Source organism: Rhodnius prolixus, unplaced genomic scaffold (genome assembly GCF_049639745.1).
Source record: "Rhodnius prolixus isolate KJV_2025 unplaced genomic scaffold, Rpr scaffold_14, whole genome shotgun sequence".
Lineage (NCBI taxonomy): Eukaryota > Metazoa > Arthropoda > Insecta > Hemiptera > Reduviidae > Rhodnius > Rhodnius prolixus.
Genome location: NW_027411594.1, coordinates 4,381,799 through 4,401,131, shown reverse-complemented (window position 1 = coordinate 4,401,131; position 19,333 = coordinate 4,381,799). Strand labels below are relative to the sequence as shown.

General features: G+C 31.1%; 1 protein-coding gene and 1 long non-coding RNA gene across 21 annotated transcripts in view; one reads left to right on the top strand and one right to left on the bottom strand.

Moving 5' to 3' along the window:
- The first annotated feature begins 6 nt into the window (after nucleotides 1-6).
- On the top strand, nucleotides 7-11,890 carry LOC141451708 (uncharacterized). Its single transcript, XR_012457053.1, has 4 exons — nucleotides 7-175; nucleotides 8,717-8,801; nucleotides 11,543-11,763; nucleotides 11,876-11,890. It is a non-coding gene; the product is annotated as an uncharacterized lncRNA (long non-coding RNA).
- LOC141451701 (cilia- and flagella-associated protein 70-like) overlaps nucleotides 1,489-19,333 on the bottom strand; it is a 33,836-nt gene continuing 15,991 nt past the window's right edge. For 15 of the 20 annotated variants that reach the window (XM_074123263.1, XM_074123255.1, XM_074123254.1 and 12 more), the window contains 22 exons: nucleotides 18,853-18,955; nucleotides 17,491-17,682; nucleotides 15,922-16,111; nucleotides 15,130-15,291; nucleotides 14,867-14,952; nucleotides 14,547-14,780; nucleotides 12,917-13,089; nucleotides 12,682-12,834; nucleotides 10,920-11,122; nucleotides 9,958-10,082; nucleotides 9,416-9,627; nucleotides 8,174-8,300; nucleotides 7,151-7,339; nucleotides 6,379-6,567; nucleotides 6,173-6,306; nucleotides 5,237-5,409; nucleotides 4,934-5,079; nucleotides 4,646-4,795; nucleotides 3,730-3,869; nucleotides 2,981-3,101; nucleotides 2,614-2,763; nucleotides 1,489-2,142 (listed from right to left, as the gene is read on the bottom strand). In XM_074123263.1, the coding sequence (XP_073979364.1) occupies nucleotides 2,023-2,142; nucleotides 2,614-2,763; nucleotides 2,981-3,101; nucleotides 3,730-3,869; nucleotides 4,646-4,795; nucleotides 4,934-5,079; nucleotides 5,237-5,409; nucleotides 6,173-6,306; nucleotides 6,379-6,567; nucleotides 7,151-7,339; nucleotides 8,174-8,300; nucleotides 9,416-9,627; nucleotides 9,958-10,082; nucleotides 10,920-11,122; nucleotides 12,682-12,834; nucleotides 12,917-13,089; nucleotides 14,547-14,780; nucleotides 14,867-14,952; nucleotides 15,130-15,291; nucleotides 15,922-16,111; nucleotides 17,491-17,667 (3,354 nt within the window). In that variant the 5' untranslated portion in view covers nucleotides 17,668-17,682; nucleotides 18,853-18,955 and the 3' untranslated portion in view covers nucleotides 1,489-2,022. Of the gene's footprint in view, nucleotides 2,143-2,613; nucleotides 2,764-2,980; nucleotides 3,102-3,729; nucleotides 3,873-4,645; nucleotides 4,796-4,879; nucleotides 5,080-5,236; nucleotides 5,410-6,172; nucleotides 6,307-6,378; nucleotides 6,568-7,150; nucleotides 7,340-8,173; nucleotides 8,301-9,415; nucleotides 9,628-9,957; nucleotides 10,083-10,919; nucleotides 11,123-12,681; nucleotides 12,835-12,916; nucleotides 13,090-14,546; nucleotides 14,781-14,866; nucleotides 14,953-15,129; nucleotides 15,292-15,921; nucleotides 16,112-17,490; nucleotides 17,683-18,505; nucleotides 18,633-18,852; nucleotides 18,956-19,333 lie in introns of those variants that run through there. The other 5 variants (XM_074123267.1, XR_012457039.1, XR_012457040.1 and 2 more) reach the window with 5 other exon arrangements.

Here is a 19,333-nt window from a genome sequence, read left to right as displayed (position 1 = left end):
TTTTGTGGTTACAATCAGCGTATGGTCATGAGCAGATAGTCTGATAGTGATAAAGGGCCCACGATGTTTATTAATGCTACATATCATTGATTTTTGTTCAAGGTTTAAAGCAAAAGGGATTAGTGAAAATGTGAATTTAAAAGATATCTGTTTTTGGAATTTTCTTGACTGTCCTGTAAGTATTAACCTTTAATTTTTAGGTACATAGTTTTTTGTTTTTGTTATTTTGAATATGTCATTTACAATTAAAGAAATTTGTTTGAATGTAGGAGATGCAACCTTTTTTAATCTCCCTCTTCTTTTTTTACGAACAGTAAACTAAAACCAAATTGGAGTTTTTATTGTACAGATGTATAAAATCACAATTCTATTACATCTCTCTAAACCTCTCTGTCTTGTAAAAGATCAGAAATGAAACAGTGTATGCGTTCTAATTTCAACTACACATAGATTTTATTAGACCAGAATATTATGAGTTGCAGTACGCAGAATACAAAAAAAAATTCTGATTTTATTATTCCCATCGACTTTCTCTTACGCATTCTCAAGTTTCTAACTTATATTTTGGTTCATTCTCGAAATTATAACAATAAAAAATTAAGAACCTACAAGGTACTTTAAAGGGAAGGCTAATGACACCTTTCTTACAGCCAACACTTTTTCGAAAATTACCCTTTATACACTTGAAAACGATTCCTTGTCTGCGTGGAAGTATTGGAAAAGTTTCCGAAAGTTATTCGTTTATGTAAAAATGCATGTGTGCCTTGATTTTGAAAGTGGTCTAAGCCCAAAATTAAAAAAATGACAATAGTCTAGCTCGAACACTTTTGTGACTCTTTCTCTTACAATTCCCTAGGAATATCGACGTATGAGTAAAAAAAATAATAAAAATTGCTACCTTCTCAAACGATTTTGTTCATTCAGAATCATTATACTTTTTGTCATGACACTACTTCCTCATCTAACAAGTGTTGTCAGTAGAACTGTCATTTTTTTAAAGTAAACAATTATTTAATGATCAAAAAAAAATATATAATATGCGGCAAAGGTATTAAACAAAATAAAAAATATTCTAACATAGACAAATCATGAAATTAACCACGAAGAAGGAAGTGGTAAGTAATTTTGGTGTGAAATTACTCAAGGATATAATGACGTAATAGTGTTATTATCTTCATTTGCTTCTAGACTGGAAGATTCATCATAAAACATTCGACCTTCTATCATCGATATTTTATTGTCATATCTTTTAAATGATTTAAATATTCCTTTGGAGATTATATAATTAAAAGTTGCCAATTTACTTACTGGCAGTTTTTCATCCAAATACCAGATTTTTTTTTTAATTTTATTCGTAGAAACATTTGTTTATCATTAATTATTTTGTCTTTATAAAATAGGAATTTGTCTGTTAAAGAAGTGAAGAGAAACATTCAGACAGTTGCATGAATATTCTGTACCAGTTATGACTCTGAATGACATTCGGTGTTTAAAGTTATAAAATAAGTCTCTAATATTAGGAATAATTTGCACATTTTTAATGATGCGAAAGTTGTCAGTGTTTTATTGTATTATAGTCTTTAATCAAATAGAAAGATTCAATTATATATTTGTGAAATAATCTGTTTGCTAAACCATAGGTAATGCTCATTTAAACGTTCAAGATGCTCTTAATAAATAGAAACCTTATTAACTTTTATTTAATATACATTTTTTTTTTAGTATTTTCAGTAATCATAAAAACCAAAACAACATAACCATGGTTATGCCTAACAAATAACCGGCACGAAAATTATTGGAATGTCTGGATATCTCCAGAATTATCATTCCACTTGAATAAACATTCTGGCAATTCTGATTAAACATAAAGCAGTTTCATTTCGAACTTGAAACACGAAATCACTAGTTACATAACTACATTTAAATATAGAAAATAAAAAACAGTCTAGGTAAATTTTGATATTAATTTCACATTGGTTAAACAACAATACTTGGAAGTAAACAAACATTCAATGTATTGCTTCAATAATTTATTTCACTCTCACTTAAAATCTTCAATTTTGAACGTCTTCTAGTGACTCCTATCAAATGCTGCCATACATTCCACAACTCTTTTACCAGCTCTGATGCCCTAAGTCCTTTCTGTAAATGAGAAAATGAATACTAAAAAAATAAAATAAAATAACTTAATACATGAGTTCAAGTTTTTATTTTCATTAAGCGAATAATATTTGCAATTTTACTGATTAAATTACCACTGGGTAAGATTAAGTTGTAATTTTAAACTTCTAATATTGCAGACAGATTATTTTAAATAAATAGCCCAGTAGTTGTATTACTTTTCTGATTATAAAATAATTAAAAGTTTTAAATCTAATAACACCCTTGAGATGTTACTTCTTTAGCCAAGACGTTGGTGGGATCATTAATTTTATCAAAATAGCCATTTTCTAGTCTTCTAGTAGTATACAAAAAAATTCTCTGATACGATGTTATCAGTTGGAGCTTTAAAAAACTTTAAACTTTTGACCATTTTTTTTATGACATTAAATTTAGTTTTCCATATTTGTTAGCTTTTGAAACATGTTTTTAGAGGGTCAAAATTTAACTTACCTCAATAGCTATACGTGCACACTGTTCAAAATTGTTTGCATTCTTCCTTATACCATTTATAAGAGCTAAATAAGCCCATGTAAGTGAGCACTGGGCATCCAGCATGTTTGATTCTGTCAATGCAAGTTCTGCATCACTATGGTGATTTAACTGAAAGATTAAATCATCATTACCTCTTCTATATAATATAACTCTTATATACATAAGAGTGTGGTTGCAATGAAATATTAATTTTCTTCAAAACGTTTCTTTAATATTTACAGCTTTTACAATTTGCAATTATTCTTCATTAAGCAAATGGTATCTAATCTGAGGCCAATTTATTAAAAACGAACATCATCATATAAATTAAAAAAATGCTTCTTACTCTATAACAGGCTATTCCTAGACCACACCATGTCTTGGCGGTTGGATATTGCGATACGATGCTCTTAAAGATGAAATACGCTTCTTCGTATTTGTGTTCGCCTAACTGGTAAAATCCCATCCTGGATTAAAAATTTAACAACTTATCAAAAAAATCAAGATTTTCTTTTATCCTGGGTAATCCATTACTTCTAGAATCATAATTTCAGTGCAAATATTTCTACACTTTAGCTCAATTCAACTAGCATTATGAAGTTTAAATTATAAATTTAAAAAGAACAATTTTCCAAAAAAAAACTTAAAAACTGAAAATCCACTAAGTTCAACTTCCGGAAAACCGATTTTTATCAAAATTTGGAACTATTAACTTATATAATTCCAATCGATATTCTGACGTTTGATAAACTATACATTGTAATTTGAACTTCAGATGGAATTCCTAATCTTAGTGTATTAGAACTGATTTCAAATAATTTTCGTAATAAATAATGAAAATAAAAGTCATAGGACTGTGTTTATAAATCAACATTACTACTTTGGTGAAAATCATCGAAGCCAGTTTCTTTAAACATAAGGTATTTTCAACATATTTAATCGTGACAACATAGTATATAAGTGACATAATAGAACTTAAGGACGAAACAGTACTAGAGGAAAGAGTTTTTAAATACAGACTAACATATAGGTTCTGGTTTTTTACTAAAATTGACTGTTGTTATAATAATTAAACTAATCATACTTATTGTGTACCTCACAAAACTAAGAAGCGTTGATAAGCATGTATTACCAATTTTAGACGTCTCAACTGCCATAGTATAAGCTCTTTTTGCCAGTTTATGTTTCTTCATACTATAATAATTATTACCCATTAGGCACCACAAGTTTGAATCCTACTGCCAGCGGGTCGCAGATATGAAAAAAAAAAAAAATTAAATAAATCTTTGGTTGTACTTTTCTATTCTTATACAAAGTAACGTAAGTACTTAAAACTCATGAAGTCACTCATGATCATATGCGCTCTCAACACCCATCAGCTTTCGTTTATATACACAAGCCAGGTAGACCAAGCATACTTCAAAAAATTCCTGAAAAGGTCGTCGCCGATGATAAAATACTTCTAACCACGACTTGCGGAAGACATGAAGTGGTGTGTTTTTTCCCCCCCCTAGTAAAGTAAAATTATTGGGCTCATGAAAGAAAAAAAGCAGTAAGATCATCTCAGACGGGCTGGCATCTGCCCCATTAGACTCATAGCTACATAAATTTAAAGAGCATTGTCAGAAATATATCAGACATAAAAGCTTACATTAATAAAAAAAAAAAATTAATAAAACATAGTTAGATCAGAATTGAAAATAGATCATTCAAGAAGGAAATTGATTGGCCTAAAATGAGCCTTCACATGGCTGTTAAATAAGAAATAATTAGAGAAAAAGTGAGTAATCCAGTTTTAAATCTCTGAACGCATACTTAGCAAACAATTTTTTTTGTTTAAATCATTTTTGCCTAACAAAACTGTCCGGTAGGATGTTGTTGATCGTCAAAAAAAGTGTACGAAAAAGCGTAACTTTCAAAAACACATAAATTTGACATTGTATTTGCGGTATAAATTAATCTATATAAAATAATTATCTATATAATTTAATATATAAAAAAAATAACTTACAGCCCACTTTAAAGTTTTAATAGCTTCCAGGTGTTTAAGACTATCTGAGTAGCGTTTCTGTTGATAGTGACAAGCGGCCAGATAATAATGATAACTACTTGTTTCACATTTCTTTTCGGCCAATACTTGCCCCATACATGCTTCTACAAACTGTAATTCAAGATTCTAATTTAATGAAAACGAAATTTTTTCAATAATAAATTGTTTAATGACAACAGTTAGGAAGTTTATTACCAAAGTTCAATAACAATGATTTCTTTTTCTGAAAAATATGATCGGTTGTTATACCTTGTGTAAGTTCAATGACAACATGTAGATGGCTGCACGAATTAGCATCTCTTCCGAAAATTGGTGGAAATTTACGTTCCAATTTATCGGTGGAAATTTTGATAAATTTTGTTTTGGATGTTCAAGTAAAATTTCACATTTATTTGCTGCAAAAAAAAACGGGGGGACATATTAGTTTTTAGTAGTGCGAATAATAAAAAAAAAAGTATGATCGGTAGTTTTTTATACAAGGAACTTTTGACATTTTACTTTGATAAATATAAAAAATGTCATCAAAATATCAAAATGAAATGAATACTTTACCTACACCCAGTGTTACGTCCACACCTTCTTTTTTCCCGATTATGTTATAAAACATGGAGAATGCAACCCAGCCTTCAGTAAACAATGGATACAATCTAGTTAATACATCAAAAAATAGTTCTGCAACTTCTATTTGACCAGTTATAGCCATTATTGCACCGTACATGAGCAAACTGAAAGTGAAACTACGTTGAGCATTAACGTAAAATCAGACAAATCATCATCAGTCATCAGACAAATTTTCTTAATGTTGGATTTTTTTTTTACTAAATGAATTCCATAGATTTTTCAAAGACAACGTCCTTACAATATTACATTCTATTACTACACCTATTATTTCGTTGACGTGTTGCTTAGTTTCAAGTAGATTAACCGTAAAACAAAAGGAAAAGAAATGACATTAGTATGGTTTGTAAATAGGCATCATGCTTGGAGAAATACCGTGAATCTTTGGCATAACAAAGACCTCTGCTAAAAAATTGAGATTATGATTTGATTTATATTAATTATTCAACCTTTAATTTATTTTTAAAAAATGTGAAAAACTATTTCACACAGTATGAGCATTTAAATTCCAATAACAGTTTCCACTAAAATAAAAGCAATATTAATTGTTGAATTAAATCATATATTCAATTAATCGAGAAGTCATGTAAACATTTAATGTTTAAATGTGCATCTATACGATTTTATTATGAGTCCCAATGACAGTTCATCTTTCTCGAAGATGGAGATATTGGTAACTGTTTATATATAGGTTTGGGAAAAAAGAGTAAAATTTTACGTTTGAAATGAATTTTGAACTACAATTCTACAGCAAGAGAACGTCATGAGCATAAATTTGTTCAAATAGTATGATTGTATTAGATTAGTAGTACTTAGTATTAGGTCAGGTACAGGCGCGGGACCATTTTATCAGCTTAATAATGAACTCACCCTTCTTTGTTTCTTGCATCTAGAAATAATGCCTCTCTAATAATTTCAAGTGCAGCATTGTATTGTTTGTAGTTTAACAGAGGCACAGCAACATCAATCCACAACTGAGGATCTGAAATATCGCTCTCTAGTCTCTGAAAATAAAAAATAAATAATGAATTAGAATTCTTGATTAAAAGAACACAATTTTCCAACTAATAACCAACCTTTAGCATATAATATTTGCATTTTGAAATATTATGTTCAGCATCTGCTTCTGCTGCCATTAATAAATAGGTTTCTAAAGATATTTCCGCTGTAGCTGATCCCTCTTTCAATCTGGATTTAATATCACATTCATTTACAACTAAGTGCATATCTTGAACCAACTGGGAATAAATATGAGTTAAGCAAACCTAGAAAAACCAACCAATTTATTAATTTAGCAAGTCTCCTTAAAATTATTATCCTCACAAAATAACTGAGGAAAGGGATTAGCTCAGTGAACGATGCACTGGACTTTCGCACAGAGATTCTAGTTTAAAAACCAGAATGCATCTCTAAGATTTAGTTTTTTCTTCGAGCTTTAACAGCTCTCTGTTCTTTGCAATGAGAACTCTGTCCGAATGCTAGCCAGCAGTGCATGCATTGCTTAGCATCGCTAACACTAAACACTGCGCAGTTGTATCAAATCCAGTTTGTGGCTACTTTTATAAGTTTAAAAACGTTAATTGCAATGTACGTTTCCGTCCCCTTTCGAGACACCTGATTTGGAAGTTAAGCCAAGCCTGAAAAAGTAGGCAAATACTTAACTTCGTACTTTTTCACTAATGATTCCATTGTGACTTTCCACATCACTCTATTTAGTAGTGGGAGACGATCAAGAATGACATTAAAAGTAATTCCACATGTTCCCTGCATTAGCTTCGAATATTCTAAAAAAATTAAGAATGAATAAAATATAAATATCAATAAAAAAAAAAAATTAAGATCTTTTACCTGCATATCTGTAGATTTGGCTTCAGAAGATGGCAAATCAATCACTTCTGAAACATATCTACATAAAGGAACTCTTAATGTTTCAACCATCGTTTTTTGTATTCCAGACATCACAATGTGATTATAAAAATCTTGTTCATCATTATCTTCATACATACGATTCCCACTGTCTTCTAATGTTTTGAAATCCTGCAGCAAACAGATCGAATAATTATGATGTTCAATGTTCACTTATTTTTCACTTTATTTGATTACTACTATAATGATTAGCGAATCCTCACTATGAAAGACGTTATTAAAATGATCTTTGGTACTTTCCTGTTCCACTTGGTTGTGGTCATCAATTTACTCCACATTGTAACAACTCTCATCAAAGAAATTATTTTATATACGGGACTTTCACTTCAAACTAAGACACTTCCAAAAGTAACCTTTAGTTTTTTCCTATTCGGTAGGTTTACGGTCATCGTAGTATGTTCTTCGTTAACTCTCAGCCACGCTGAGACTCCCAACGAGAAACCTCATACCGTTTTCGAGAAATTATGGGTACAGAACTCCCATCACAAAATAACAGTTTTTAATAACACGAAATAACAATTTGATATGAAGTCGCCAATTATAGGTAAACTTGCAGTGACTTATTCCGAAGAATGCGTGGCATGCACTTCTCTTGCAATTAATATCTTATTTGAATTTCATTAATTTTGTACGAAACTAGTGTACTGATTGCGCAAGACTTCTAATTTGAAGATATCCTTAACATCCTTCGAATAAAATCTTTAATTTAATTAACCTAAAGTTGTCGTTGTAAAATACTCCAGCGGTTAGGTGATATAAAGTGATCAATACATCTAATGAGCCAAAGTCAAAGGGTATTTAGTCTTTGCAGAGGCAACATATGGATAAGTGCAATAATTTTTTCTATGCATCACAGTAAATGTTTTAAAGGTAACAGAACAATGAGAGATTTGTTTCCATGCCATCTAATCAGTTAGAGAATGTTTCTAAAACTACGTATATCACCTGATATTCTTTTGCTACAACTTCTGCAAGATTCTTGATACAATTTTTGAAATTCTTTCTTGAAACTATAGCAAAACCAATGTCACTCTCTTCGAAAGGTTCTCTCGAAGGGAGTAAATCCTTTATGCTACAAAAATAATAATGATTAAAAAATTAATAGAAACAGAAAAATAACTAATAGTGATGGATTGAAATCAAATTAAAATCTTTGATTTGAAGTTACAGCATTTAATAAAATAATCTATATATAATAATAATCAAATTAAGAAAAGAATAGCTATTGATAGAATAGCTAAAATCTTTTGCTACAAATTAAAGGATGAAAAAATTTAATTAATATTTTATAATTAAATTTCTTTTTTTAAAGTTTTCAAAAAAATAATAAAGAATTTAAGAGAGTTGAAAAATTAAAAATTAAATTTGTAGGATTCAACTAATAATTACAGATTGTGCTTTCACGTAAAGAAGTTATTTAACACAAGTATCATGACAGACGTTTAAATAATTGTCCTAGTGATTTTTATTCTTAATCATTATTTTCAGATTCCTGATTATGGTAATATTTGGTTTCCAAAATCTTTAAAATGACAACAAAAATCTTTGTAGAAGAGTTGAGCAGATCAGCATGGTGAGTTTTCATTCATACTGTTTGAAAAAATTTAAAAAAAAGAAAAGAAAAAAAATCATAATGCAATTATAGAAGTTATTTTTGTTCCAGTTGTTTTTGCGAAACGTTTAGTTGCGCACATTTTATTACCAAACGCCGCTGACTTTATCTTAGATTGCATTCTAATGTTTTTTTTTATTGTGTTATTTGTTCCAAACTACCTATCGATTAGCTAAAATGGTGCCAACAATAAATCTAACTTCAAAGATCACTTAATTATAGTGTCAAATTTTCAACATTGAGAAAGTAGCTCAAATTGTAGCTTTGTATGAAACATTTTTCCTGGAAAATTCTATTAAGAACCTTTTCTGCGAAGATGCGGCGTTGTACTTCCCTCTCAAGACCCATAATTATCTTATTGAAGCCAACTAACATTTACTAAAAATTCAATTTTATGAAAGATATAATCTTGAAAATTGTAGTTAACTGCAGCTTTAATATAATATGGCTTCCTGTCTGTGCAATGTCGATTTACTGAGATCAGATTGACTAAATCAATGGATATTGTTTGGAATTTAAAATTAATCTTGGTATCAGTTTTCATTTAAAACATTCAACCGATTTTTATTAACTACCTTTCTTCAATTTCCTGGAATTCCCTTTTTTTAACAAATGGTTTAGCTAGCCCTACATCTATTACTAAGAAAACCGGTTCTCCGTTATTAGAAAATAATGGTAACGCTTTTTCTGGCTCCTTTTCTTTTTCTGGCTCCTTTTCTGGAGTTAAGGATTTTTCCTTTAAAGGTACATCATTATCAGAAGATTTTGCATCAGTTTTCTCAGTTTTCTAGAAAAAAATAAGTAATTATTTGGGAAAATATTTTATATGAAAGTTCCATCACCTGAGACATTAGAATAGGAAATTTGTACGAATAGCCGACATTAGCTCTGGGCAGAGCAAATTTGTCTAAAACTGTGTACTACTTGTTACAATTAGGAATTTTTATTACTGCCGCGAATCGACCAATCATACATGACAATATAACAGTTTATCTCGATTTGATTTTACTTATGCTACTATGTTACATTTCAAGCAGATAGTACCATTTCATTAGTCAGTATCATTTTATTGGTATTTTGTTTATCAATAAAGTCATTACATTTGAATTATACTAACACTTTTAGTTTTGGATTCCCTTACAGGCAGCCATTCTTTCATCAAAGGCTCCTGCAAACCCCAGTTAATTTCAGCGTGTTGTTTATTAAACGTGTACAACTGAGCACTTACTACTGTAGATTTTACTACAAAAAATAATAATAAAATTACTATGATTATACAATCACTTTTTGTTTGTTGGGTATAAATATTAGTAGTTTTTCAAAGAGTCATATTAGATTGCTAAGAGGCAATCAGAAAGACAGAGAAATGATTAATTTGAAATGGTTCTTTTATTATTATTATTATTATTTTATTTTTTTAAAGGTGGGAAGAAACATCACAATTTTGTCTATTTTTGATGAACCCATTTTTATGGAAATATTTTGAAACCATTGGTTTAAACAGGATTGAATGCAACTATGCGTTGGTAACGAATCTGCATTTAATGCAATTGGAGAGAGAGTGAACTTAGAGCATTTTTTTTTTTTAAATAAAAAAGAAATAGTTGAGTGATGACCAAGCAAAATACTATCTTCACATGAAACTTCTGGCCATACATTACTGACGGATCACAACGGCAATTACCACTTGGAAAGGAAAATTATTCCACTATTTTTAGATGTTTTTGGTCATGAACGGTTACTCCCCACAAATAAAAACTAAGAATTTACTTGTGAATTGAATTGGGAGGAGTGTTCCTTTGAATGGTAAGGTCAAATATTTCCCGAAAGGGATTTTCACTCTCATATCACAAAACTTTTTGGCATGTTGTCCATAAATGGCATGTTCTGATAAGTGGAACTTATTCCTAAAACATGATCTGCACTGTGTACATGAATTTTTACCTTCATTTTTTTGTTACAGTTAAACTTTTTTTTTATATAGCAAATTTGGAGTACACCAACATCCCTATTTTATTTTTTTTTTTCCAACATTATGTTTAGGCCTACGGTTACATGCTCTATCACAATTGAACTTACTTCCTGGATATAAAAGATCTCCCAAATCAAAAAAAGCAATATAATGCTTGATCTCAATCTTGGGAGTTTTTGGTTTTGAATTAATCTGATCTTTCAGTGAGTTAGACTTTGGTTTCTCTAAAACAATTGTTTTTTTTTTCTGGTTCGATATAACTGACGAACCACCAGCGTTTATAGCAATCTCTACCGGCCAAACTCGATGTCTACAAAATAAATACATAATTTTATTTGTTTATAAAGTATAACTAATACATTTATTTCTATTTAAGTATACCCTGCAATAAATAAATTTATATGCCAGATAACAAATCACTCAAAAAAATAACTGCAGAAAAATTCTGCAGTAACATGTGCAGCAACACTTACTATGACACCACCACTATTCACCCAACACTCACATAATACGTACATACGGTCTGCAGAGACGTGGATGTTAGTTACTGAGTGAACGAACCCACAAGCACACCTAACTTAAGATATAACACTTTGTTACTTTGCTTAAGCTAATACATTTAAATTTACCAACAAACGTTGTTAAGATAAGAAGTCTTATACATCTTCTAGATCACAATAGATTTAGCTTTCTAACCATTCCCATCCTGTACAATCGTAATTTATTGCAGATAGATGAAGGAAGAGTGACAAAGGAAAAGGGCTAAGATTAAAGAGCGTCAATTGATGCAGTAATTATCGGTTGAAGACATCCATTATAGTAGCCTGGCAAGTTCAGTTGGAAACAGCAGAAAGTTCTTAGGCTGGGTAAGCAATGCCAATGAGGATTGGCAGTAAAAAATTGTTGCTAGACCTTGTCTCCTCTACTTTGAATTAAATGTTTCAATAATAAGTAAGTATTTGGTAACCCAAAAGAATGTCCCTACAATTTAAAATATTACCCATGTATAGGTAATGTACTAATAGAAAATTTAATGTCTTTAAATTCTCTTTCTTGGCGCCAGCAGTTTCACTAACCAGAAAAATGAATATCCGTTGCTAAAAATTTAGATATATTTGAAATTTCCTCCTAATGTGGTCATAAGCAAGAATACAAAGTAATAGATATTTATAATGTTTACACTATGTTAATTAAAATAAGTTTAGTATACAATAGTGGAAGAGATAAAGGTAAATTAAGAGTTGTAAGAGACATTCAAGCGGTAAGAGAAGAGAGTGCCTCTCACCCCATTGGTTCTAGGCTTAACTGCATGGAGTAAGAAAGGCAGGCCAACTGTTGTGGGCTGCCTATCCAAGAGCTTGCTTACGTTAAAAAAGGCAGTATTCAAGCGCTTTTCGCCACTGTAATTAAGCATTTAAAAGAAAAATCCCTCTTTAAGAGGAATTACCGCATCAAGAGGCCATGTATTTTATAGGATTGTTGGCCTGGCAGAAAATTATAAATTTGCTATAATTTGGTATCAGGACGTCAAATGTAAGGGAAGATAACAGGTACCCTGGCTAAGATGGTAATGATCTCTTCTGTAGGGTACTAGGTGATAGACTGTTTTCAACTATTTTTACTACTCAGAACTGATGCACGCTTCATGCTGAGCAAAGGATGGTTATGCCTAAAAAGTTAGCTTACAGAGGAAACTATGCACTATGGATCCGGCAGTCACCTAAGGTATTAATCGTAGACCTAATGAAGCTCAAGCAAGTTCGTTGAGGTATTGAATATCCTATTTCTCAAGGAAACATCTCCTACCGCGTTTAAATGTAACTTAAAATAATTGGATACATAAAATATCGCCTAAAATCAAATACATACTTTAAAATCATTTTATACATGGCATCGCACATACTTTTAGTTAGTATGGTTCTTCGACTCATGTTCCAATAAACTCTTGGTTCCTCACTATATTCTTTTGAACAGATATCTACTTTAATTGTATTCTTCACGGACATGAAATCATCGAATAACCTGTACACAGAAGGGGGAAGACATTACGGCTGTTTCATCTGAATTAATTAAAATACATATAAATTTAATAGTGGACACTTGCCTCTCTTTAGTATAAGCAATTCCACCATCTATCAACTGAGAAGTACTCCATCTTTTTAAGCCAGTACAGTCCATAGTTTTTTCCAAATAACCTGGTTCAAAAATTATTAGTGAATATGGACCTTTTAGATGTGGATCTGATGAATGAATTGATCCTTGAGGACTGCTTACGTCCTGCAACAATGTTAAAACAGTTATTAAATATCCTAAACTACAAAATAAGTCACACTTTAAGGAAAGAAAAAGTATTTTTGATTGATAATTTAAAATTCAAAGTTATCTTCACTGTAAATAGTTGAATCATCCAATGAAAATAAGAACCAAGGGCAAAAAAATAAGGTAAAGTTTACAAAATAACCGCTAGATGGTAGATGCTTCTTGCTTGGAGAAGTTCAATTGCCAGACTGTTATAGGACATAATTATATATAACTAACTTCAAATGGACAATTCATTAACGTAAGTTTGGATGAACTATCACAAAAATATCTTTTTATTAGTGTCGCCCTTGTAAAAATCTTTTAGTATGTCATCGTTTTCCTAGGTCCATTCGTGAATACAGTCAAGAAAGAACGACGAATGGTTATGATTGAGATAATATTTTTGTTGAATGATTTGTAATTATTTTAACTGATACTGAAAACTTTCTGAACAAGTATTTCTGTCTATATCCAGAAAAGTGGAAACTGGAATGTTTAGACTTATGTATTTGATTTGTTAGATAAATATTGAAAACTTTTCATAGTATACGAAATGTAGGTATCCTTCTTGGAGAACATTCCTTTTCAATAATTTATTCCGCCACATTATTTTTTTTTTAATCTGTAGTTTATTCGTAGGTAGGTTTTTGTATGGAAAAGTTTTTTAATGTGAAATATGAATGCTAAAATTCAATATTAAAATTAGAGCCCAATATTTAGTGATTATGAAAGATATTTGTCCATGATGTGATACTCACATATGAGGACTTATCCACGTAAAATTCATGATGAAAACTTTATTTTTTATTCTGAGAGGTAAAAGCTATTTTGTTACTTGTTGCTCAGTCTGTGTTTTTCTGTCACTGACACATGATCGTCGCTAAGGAATACTGTTCAATCCCTTAGGTATGTGGAGTTGCCTTGAATACCACAGTGGCTAAGATTCCATTGAAGCTCGACACGTTCTTATTGATTAACGCAATGTTTCTTGCATTTAATTTAATGGTCAGCCTGAGGCAAGCTCTAAATCAGTCCGGTTATTATTGGTCAGACAGATCTTCGCTTTTCTTACAGTTGAGAAGTTGGTACAGAAGGTGGTTTTGCAGATCTCCTCTTTCTTACTAAAGAAGGGTCCCGAAAAAAGGTTCCACCCCCATAAAAAGTAATTTCACGCCTATTCTTCACCTTTATCTGTCGGAAGTAAAGCAGAAAACTCATCCCAGTTTTATAAACCCTACGTTATAGAAATCTACTCAAAATTTTCTTGGCATTGTTCATTAATCGTCGGGGAATACCTTCCATAGACCTCAATTTAATGTCTAAAACAGTTTAAATGCCATCATGATGTCAAGAAAATACATTGGATTGATTGGCAAATAATTTAAAAACTTGGGATGTCCACTACAAGGAATAAAAGCTAAAAATTAACTTACCTCCCGCACCATTTCTTCTTCTTCTTCTTCTTCTTCCTCTCCATCCTCTTCTTTTTCTCTTTTTGGATATTTAAATAGCAGAGGTGTAACTGCGACACAGTAGCACTTATCAGTAAATTCTGGTAATTCAGCATTGTATAAAGCACGAATTGTAAATGTTAATATATTACGAAACTGTAATTGAGATTTCACCTCTTTGAAACTGGTTTCAAGGGGTTCACAAATAACTGTCAACTATAAAAATTTGCACATTAATAGATTAAAAAAATGAAGAGAGTTTGGCAAAAAATGAAGATGGAGAGAATAAAGATATAATTTACTTGAGTTCGAGATGAAAATGGAACCTCTGTTTCGGTTACGGTCGTGTTTGGTTCAAGCGTAAGCACTTCTTTTAGATAATTACTACCTAAAATATAAAATTTATTAATTTAAAATTTAAATATAAGCATGAAAACAAAACTAAAATGAAGACTTATTTATTGATTTTGGGATAACTATTCAGAAAAAATATTTCGCCAATAAAAAATAAAAAAAAAATGAAAATAAAATCCAATTTAATAAAACTAAGAATGATGAAATGTACCCAGTAAAAGAGATAATATATCGAAAGCAGCCTGTCCAACAATAGTTCCCGAAATTCCTTTTGACGCCGCTAACGATATTTCAGGTTCTTCCACAACTTTGCGACTCTTCTGTGTTTTTTTCTTTTCATGATGCTCTTCTTTACTGACAAGTGACAACACAACTACAATATTTAAGGGAAAAAACGCAAATTAATGAAAATGAAAAGTATTTTAGGCTTAAAAATCTAATTTGGAAAGGTGAAACACGGGGAAGCACACACTTTACTATATAATGTAATTTTATTTTCCTATTATTTACCAATAATGTAAATATACTTATACACGGTTCGCGAACTGGGGACTATCCACTTTGTATTCACTTCTCAATGTAACTTATTAACGCTAGTAATCTCATCAGCGGACCTGCCTCTTTAATAATGAATATTGTAATTATTGTAAACTCATAAATAATGTAATGATCATGTAGGATAACAGATTTAAATAATCTTTTGTGCATAAGAAGCTTGCATATTCGATACAGAAAATGTTACGACGTGGGTAGAAACAGGTACGAGATCAGTGAAAAGAAGAACTGTTCAAATAAGGCCAAATGGCTGAGATTATTTCGTATGACCTAGGCTGGACGAACAAATCCTTGAAGTTGATAACTCTTTCAATTACCTTTCCTAGTCTGCCACATCGATTTTGGGCAGAAGACAAGCATTTTTGTGCTTCCATTTAGATTCCTCTCAATCACATTTCAGAGACTTAATTTGTAATCAGTGATATATTAATAAATTGGAAGTAATTACCTATAAAAGGTGTGCTGATCAATTTATCTACAATACTGAACTGTTTGACATCTTTCGTTCTATAATATAATGTTACTTCTTCAAGTTCTAGTGCTTGTTTGCTTTCAATCGCTATCGGTGGAGTAGATTCAACCAATTTGTCATCTAAGAAAATTGAAATTATAACCTCCACTGGGTAAGACGACAGAACCTATATAAATTCATAACATGTATTTTTATTTTGCTATATTGGATATCTTGATCATAGTTCCTCTGAAATCAGGGCATATTGTTTATACTTTTTTTTTTCTTTACTTCTCTAGTATAGATGTCAAATGGCCTATTTAAATATTAAATTTCATAAACCAATGTCGGATATCAGTCCAAAGAAAGTTGTAACGATTAAAAGTTTAAAGGTTACATAGAAAAACAAAATGAGACAAGAGGAATTCCCGTATATTCTAAAAATTCAAATATACAACCATATTACAGGTCACTTTAAATTATATTAAATTAAAATGTATTCTGAGGGAAGAGGAGGAGCAGCAGTACAGTCGAAGGTTGCGAGTTCAAATCCTCAAGGACTATCTTTAGATTTTCTCTCCTTTGGAGCATCTAGAGCTCACTTTCCAGTGAAAGAAGTGTTGTTTGTAACAAGAGAATACTGTATGTACGAGGTCGGCTGTACACTAAATAGGCTCCAGTGCCAATTTTCCAAGGATAAATGATGCACCTAAATTTAAAAATAAATAATTAATTCTGATAATAAAGTTTCACAATCCAGATGTGGCTATAAATAAAAAGGATGGAAGTCTACAACAATTTTTCTTCCCTTCCCTCATGGATACTTCGCAACCGGAGTATCTACTGAAGATTCATTCTGGCCGCAATTATGTTCCAGGCTAAAAAGCAGTGAAACTATCCTTAAAGCATGTGAATTGATTCAAATGTGAGTAACTTTAATCTAAGTTCAGCTCATTTTTATTTTTTAGTCACTGATCTATTAATCCAAAAGAAAGAAGATGATTGCCAGAATATCTGTCATGATTTTTTTATTTATTTATTTAATTTTTTTGGTTTCGACCTAGGGGCATGCCATCTTCAGGGCTTAAGCTTATTTTAACAATTTCAATATTTTCTTATATTTGTGTGTCTTCTATCTTGACCGTTTAGGTATTCATAACCTGTCGGGAAGCAATCGACGTAGTGCTTTTTAGGCCACTAGCAAAAAACTAGTTTACAAATGCATAGAGTATGTGAAACATCCATTTCTCAATTAGACAATCTTCCTTTCACACGTCGTGTTGGAAGAGCTCATATTTCGAAATATCAATTATATCAATCAATCTTGTTCTCTTTATTTCTGAACCCAACATTGTCAAACAATGGTCCACACGATTTTAAAATTCACGTTTTATTTAATCTAAGACTAATTTTCTATTTGATCTCGCCTAGTTCTTGCAGAAGACGATAACGTTGCTTAAAACGTTAGGCGATCTAAGAGAAAGTTTTTCCTCTCAGCAATTCTCGTTGTTTTCTTAACTTTAATTTTACAATTAAATACAAATAATTTAATCAATATATACTTGCCAGGTTCTTGATATTGATAAAATTGAACACAAAGCCTTCTTCTTCAAACAGTGGCGAAGGTGGTTTAGACACTTGGGAATCTCTCCTTTCTTTAACCTTCTTTTTAAGTTTAATTTTTGATTTTGGTGCGTCATTCAAAGAACTCGCTGACTTTGAACTCTCGCTATCAGAATCCATCTTAAGTGCTTGCGTCTAAAAGTTGTAAACGGTATAAATTAAAAAAAAAAAACCATTGCACTGGCAAATACGTTCAGAAGACGTCTGCATGCTGTAATTTAAATACTTATATAAACTATCTTTCAGCAGTTTTACTTGACACTTAATTATCTTAAACATAAAACAAAGCAGGATTAAATAGTTCAAAAAAGTTGTTACTGGGCAGCACATGTACGAAACTACTCCGAGGGTGATGTAGGCTTTAAAAAAAATCAACAAAATAATTCTCGTCTAATTAGATTTAGATTCTAAGAGGGTTGTCGAAAAAGCTCACTCTCTGAACCCCAGATGTTCTGTTTCACCCCACTTGCCAGAGCACCTGTCTGATTATATTAGTAATACATAGTCTTAGCATTCTTAGGAGTGGCTCCTGGGTAAGTATAAAAGCCAGAATTTTTTTCTACGAAAAGAAAAGCAAAATTTTTAGCTCTTTGCACTGGCATAATCTTAATGCGTGTAATGGCATTTTCTCTACTTCCTGACGTACATTCAAAGCCTTTCTGAGTCAAAATAGCAATTCATTCTATTCTTCAATGCTCAATGGCCCGTTAGGAAGCCTACATCATCCGAATGGCCGCCTAGTCTTATGATAATAGTGCCACAGTTTCTTATTCATTCTCGCCTTCTCACAAATCACATAAAGTCTCCAGTTAATAGTATTGATGGCCATTACTTGCTCTATTTTATAGTATCAGAAAGCAAATACTTTCAAAACGAAACGAGGGACTATAATTTTATTTATCTTAAATTCTATTTGCTGACTCATTAAACATTTTTTTTTAAAAAAAAGTATAATTACCGTTTGTATCAACTTAGGGCGTGGCGTATTCAGTGATTATTTATGTAAATCGAACGCTTTCAGCAAAGTTTATTTAGGCAATAACTAAAAGAGTAAAACATATGTAACATATGTTTCACTATTTAAAAATTAGATAATAATTATTATGGATAATCAATATGTAGCTTGTTAATTAGATTTATTTACACCTCAGCACATTTTCTCTCGACCTGAACTCTAGGGTCTAGTTTATGTAATTTTTTTTTTTTTTCAAAGACCTCGCCACTTTTTTGAACCATTATTTAATTAGAAAAGATATAATTCAAACAAGTAATAATTTTAATTAGTTCTTAGCTGCATTTGCTTACTTGGTAATCTTTACTTCTTTTCCTTTTTAGATTCTGACAGTAGAGATAATGTGATTGTTTCACGAAATTGAGTTTTCGACGGGAATATCTGCTTCGCGGCGCCCTGAAACCAAAAAAGAAAAAGAAAAGTTATTTAAATAAAAAACAAATCTCAACAAAAATGCTAGAGCTGTATGCAGAGTATCAACATAGTTTAAAGGAAATCTGTTGGAATCGTTTGCAAGAATCTTGAAAAAGAAAAATCACTTTCTTCTTCAGTAAAGTGGTACTGTGAACTGAAGTACCACTTCAATTTATTGTCTCGATCCTTCCGAAGCACCCATAACCAAATATTTGAACTCATATTACAAAGACTATCGCCTCGAAAACTCTAGATCGGGAATCTGGACGATTGTAGTAATTTATTTTACGAGAAACAAGGGGATGTAATTATTACAAAATGGCATTATTCTATAATCGTGTTTCTACCTCAAAGGATCTG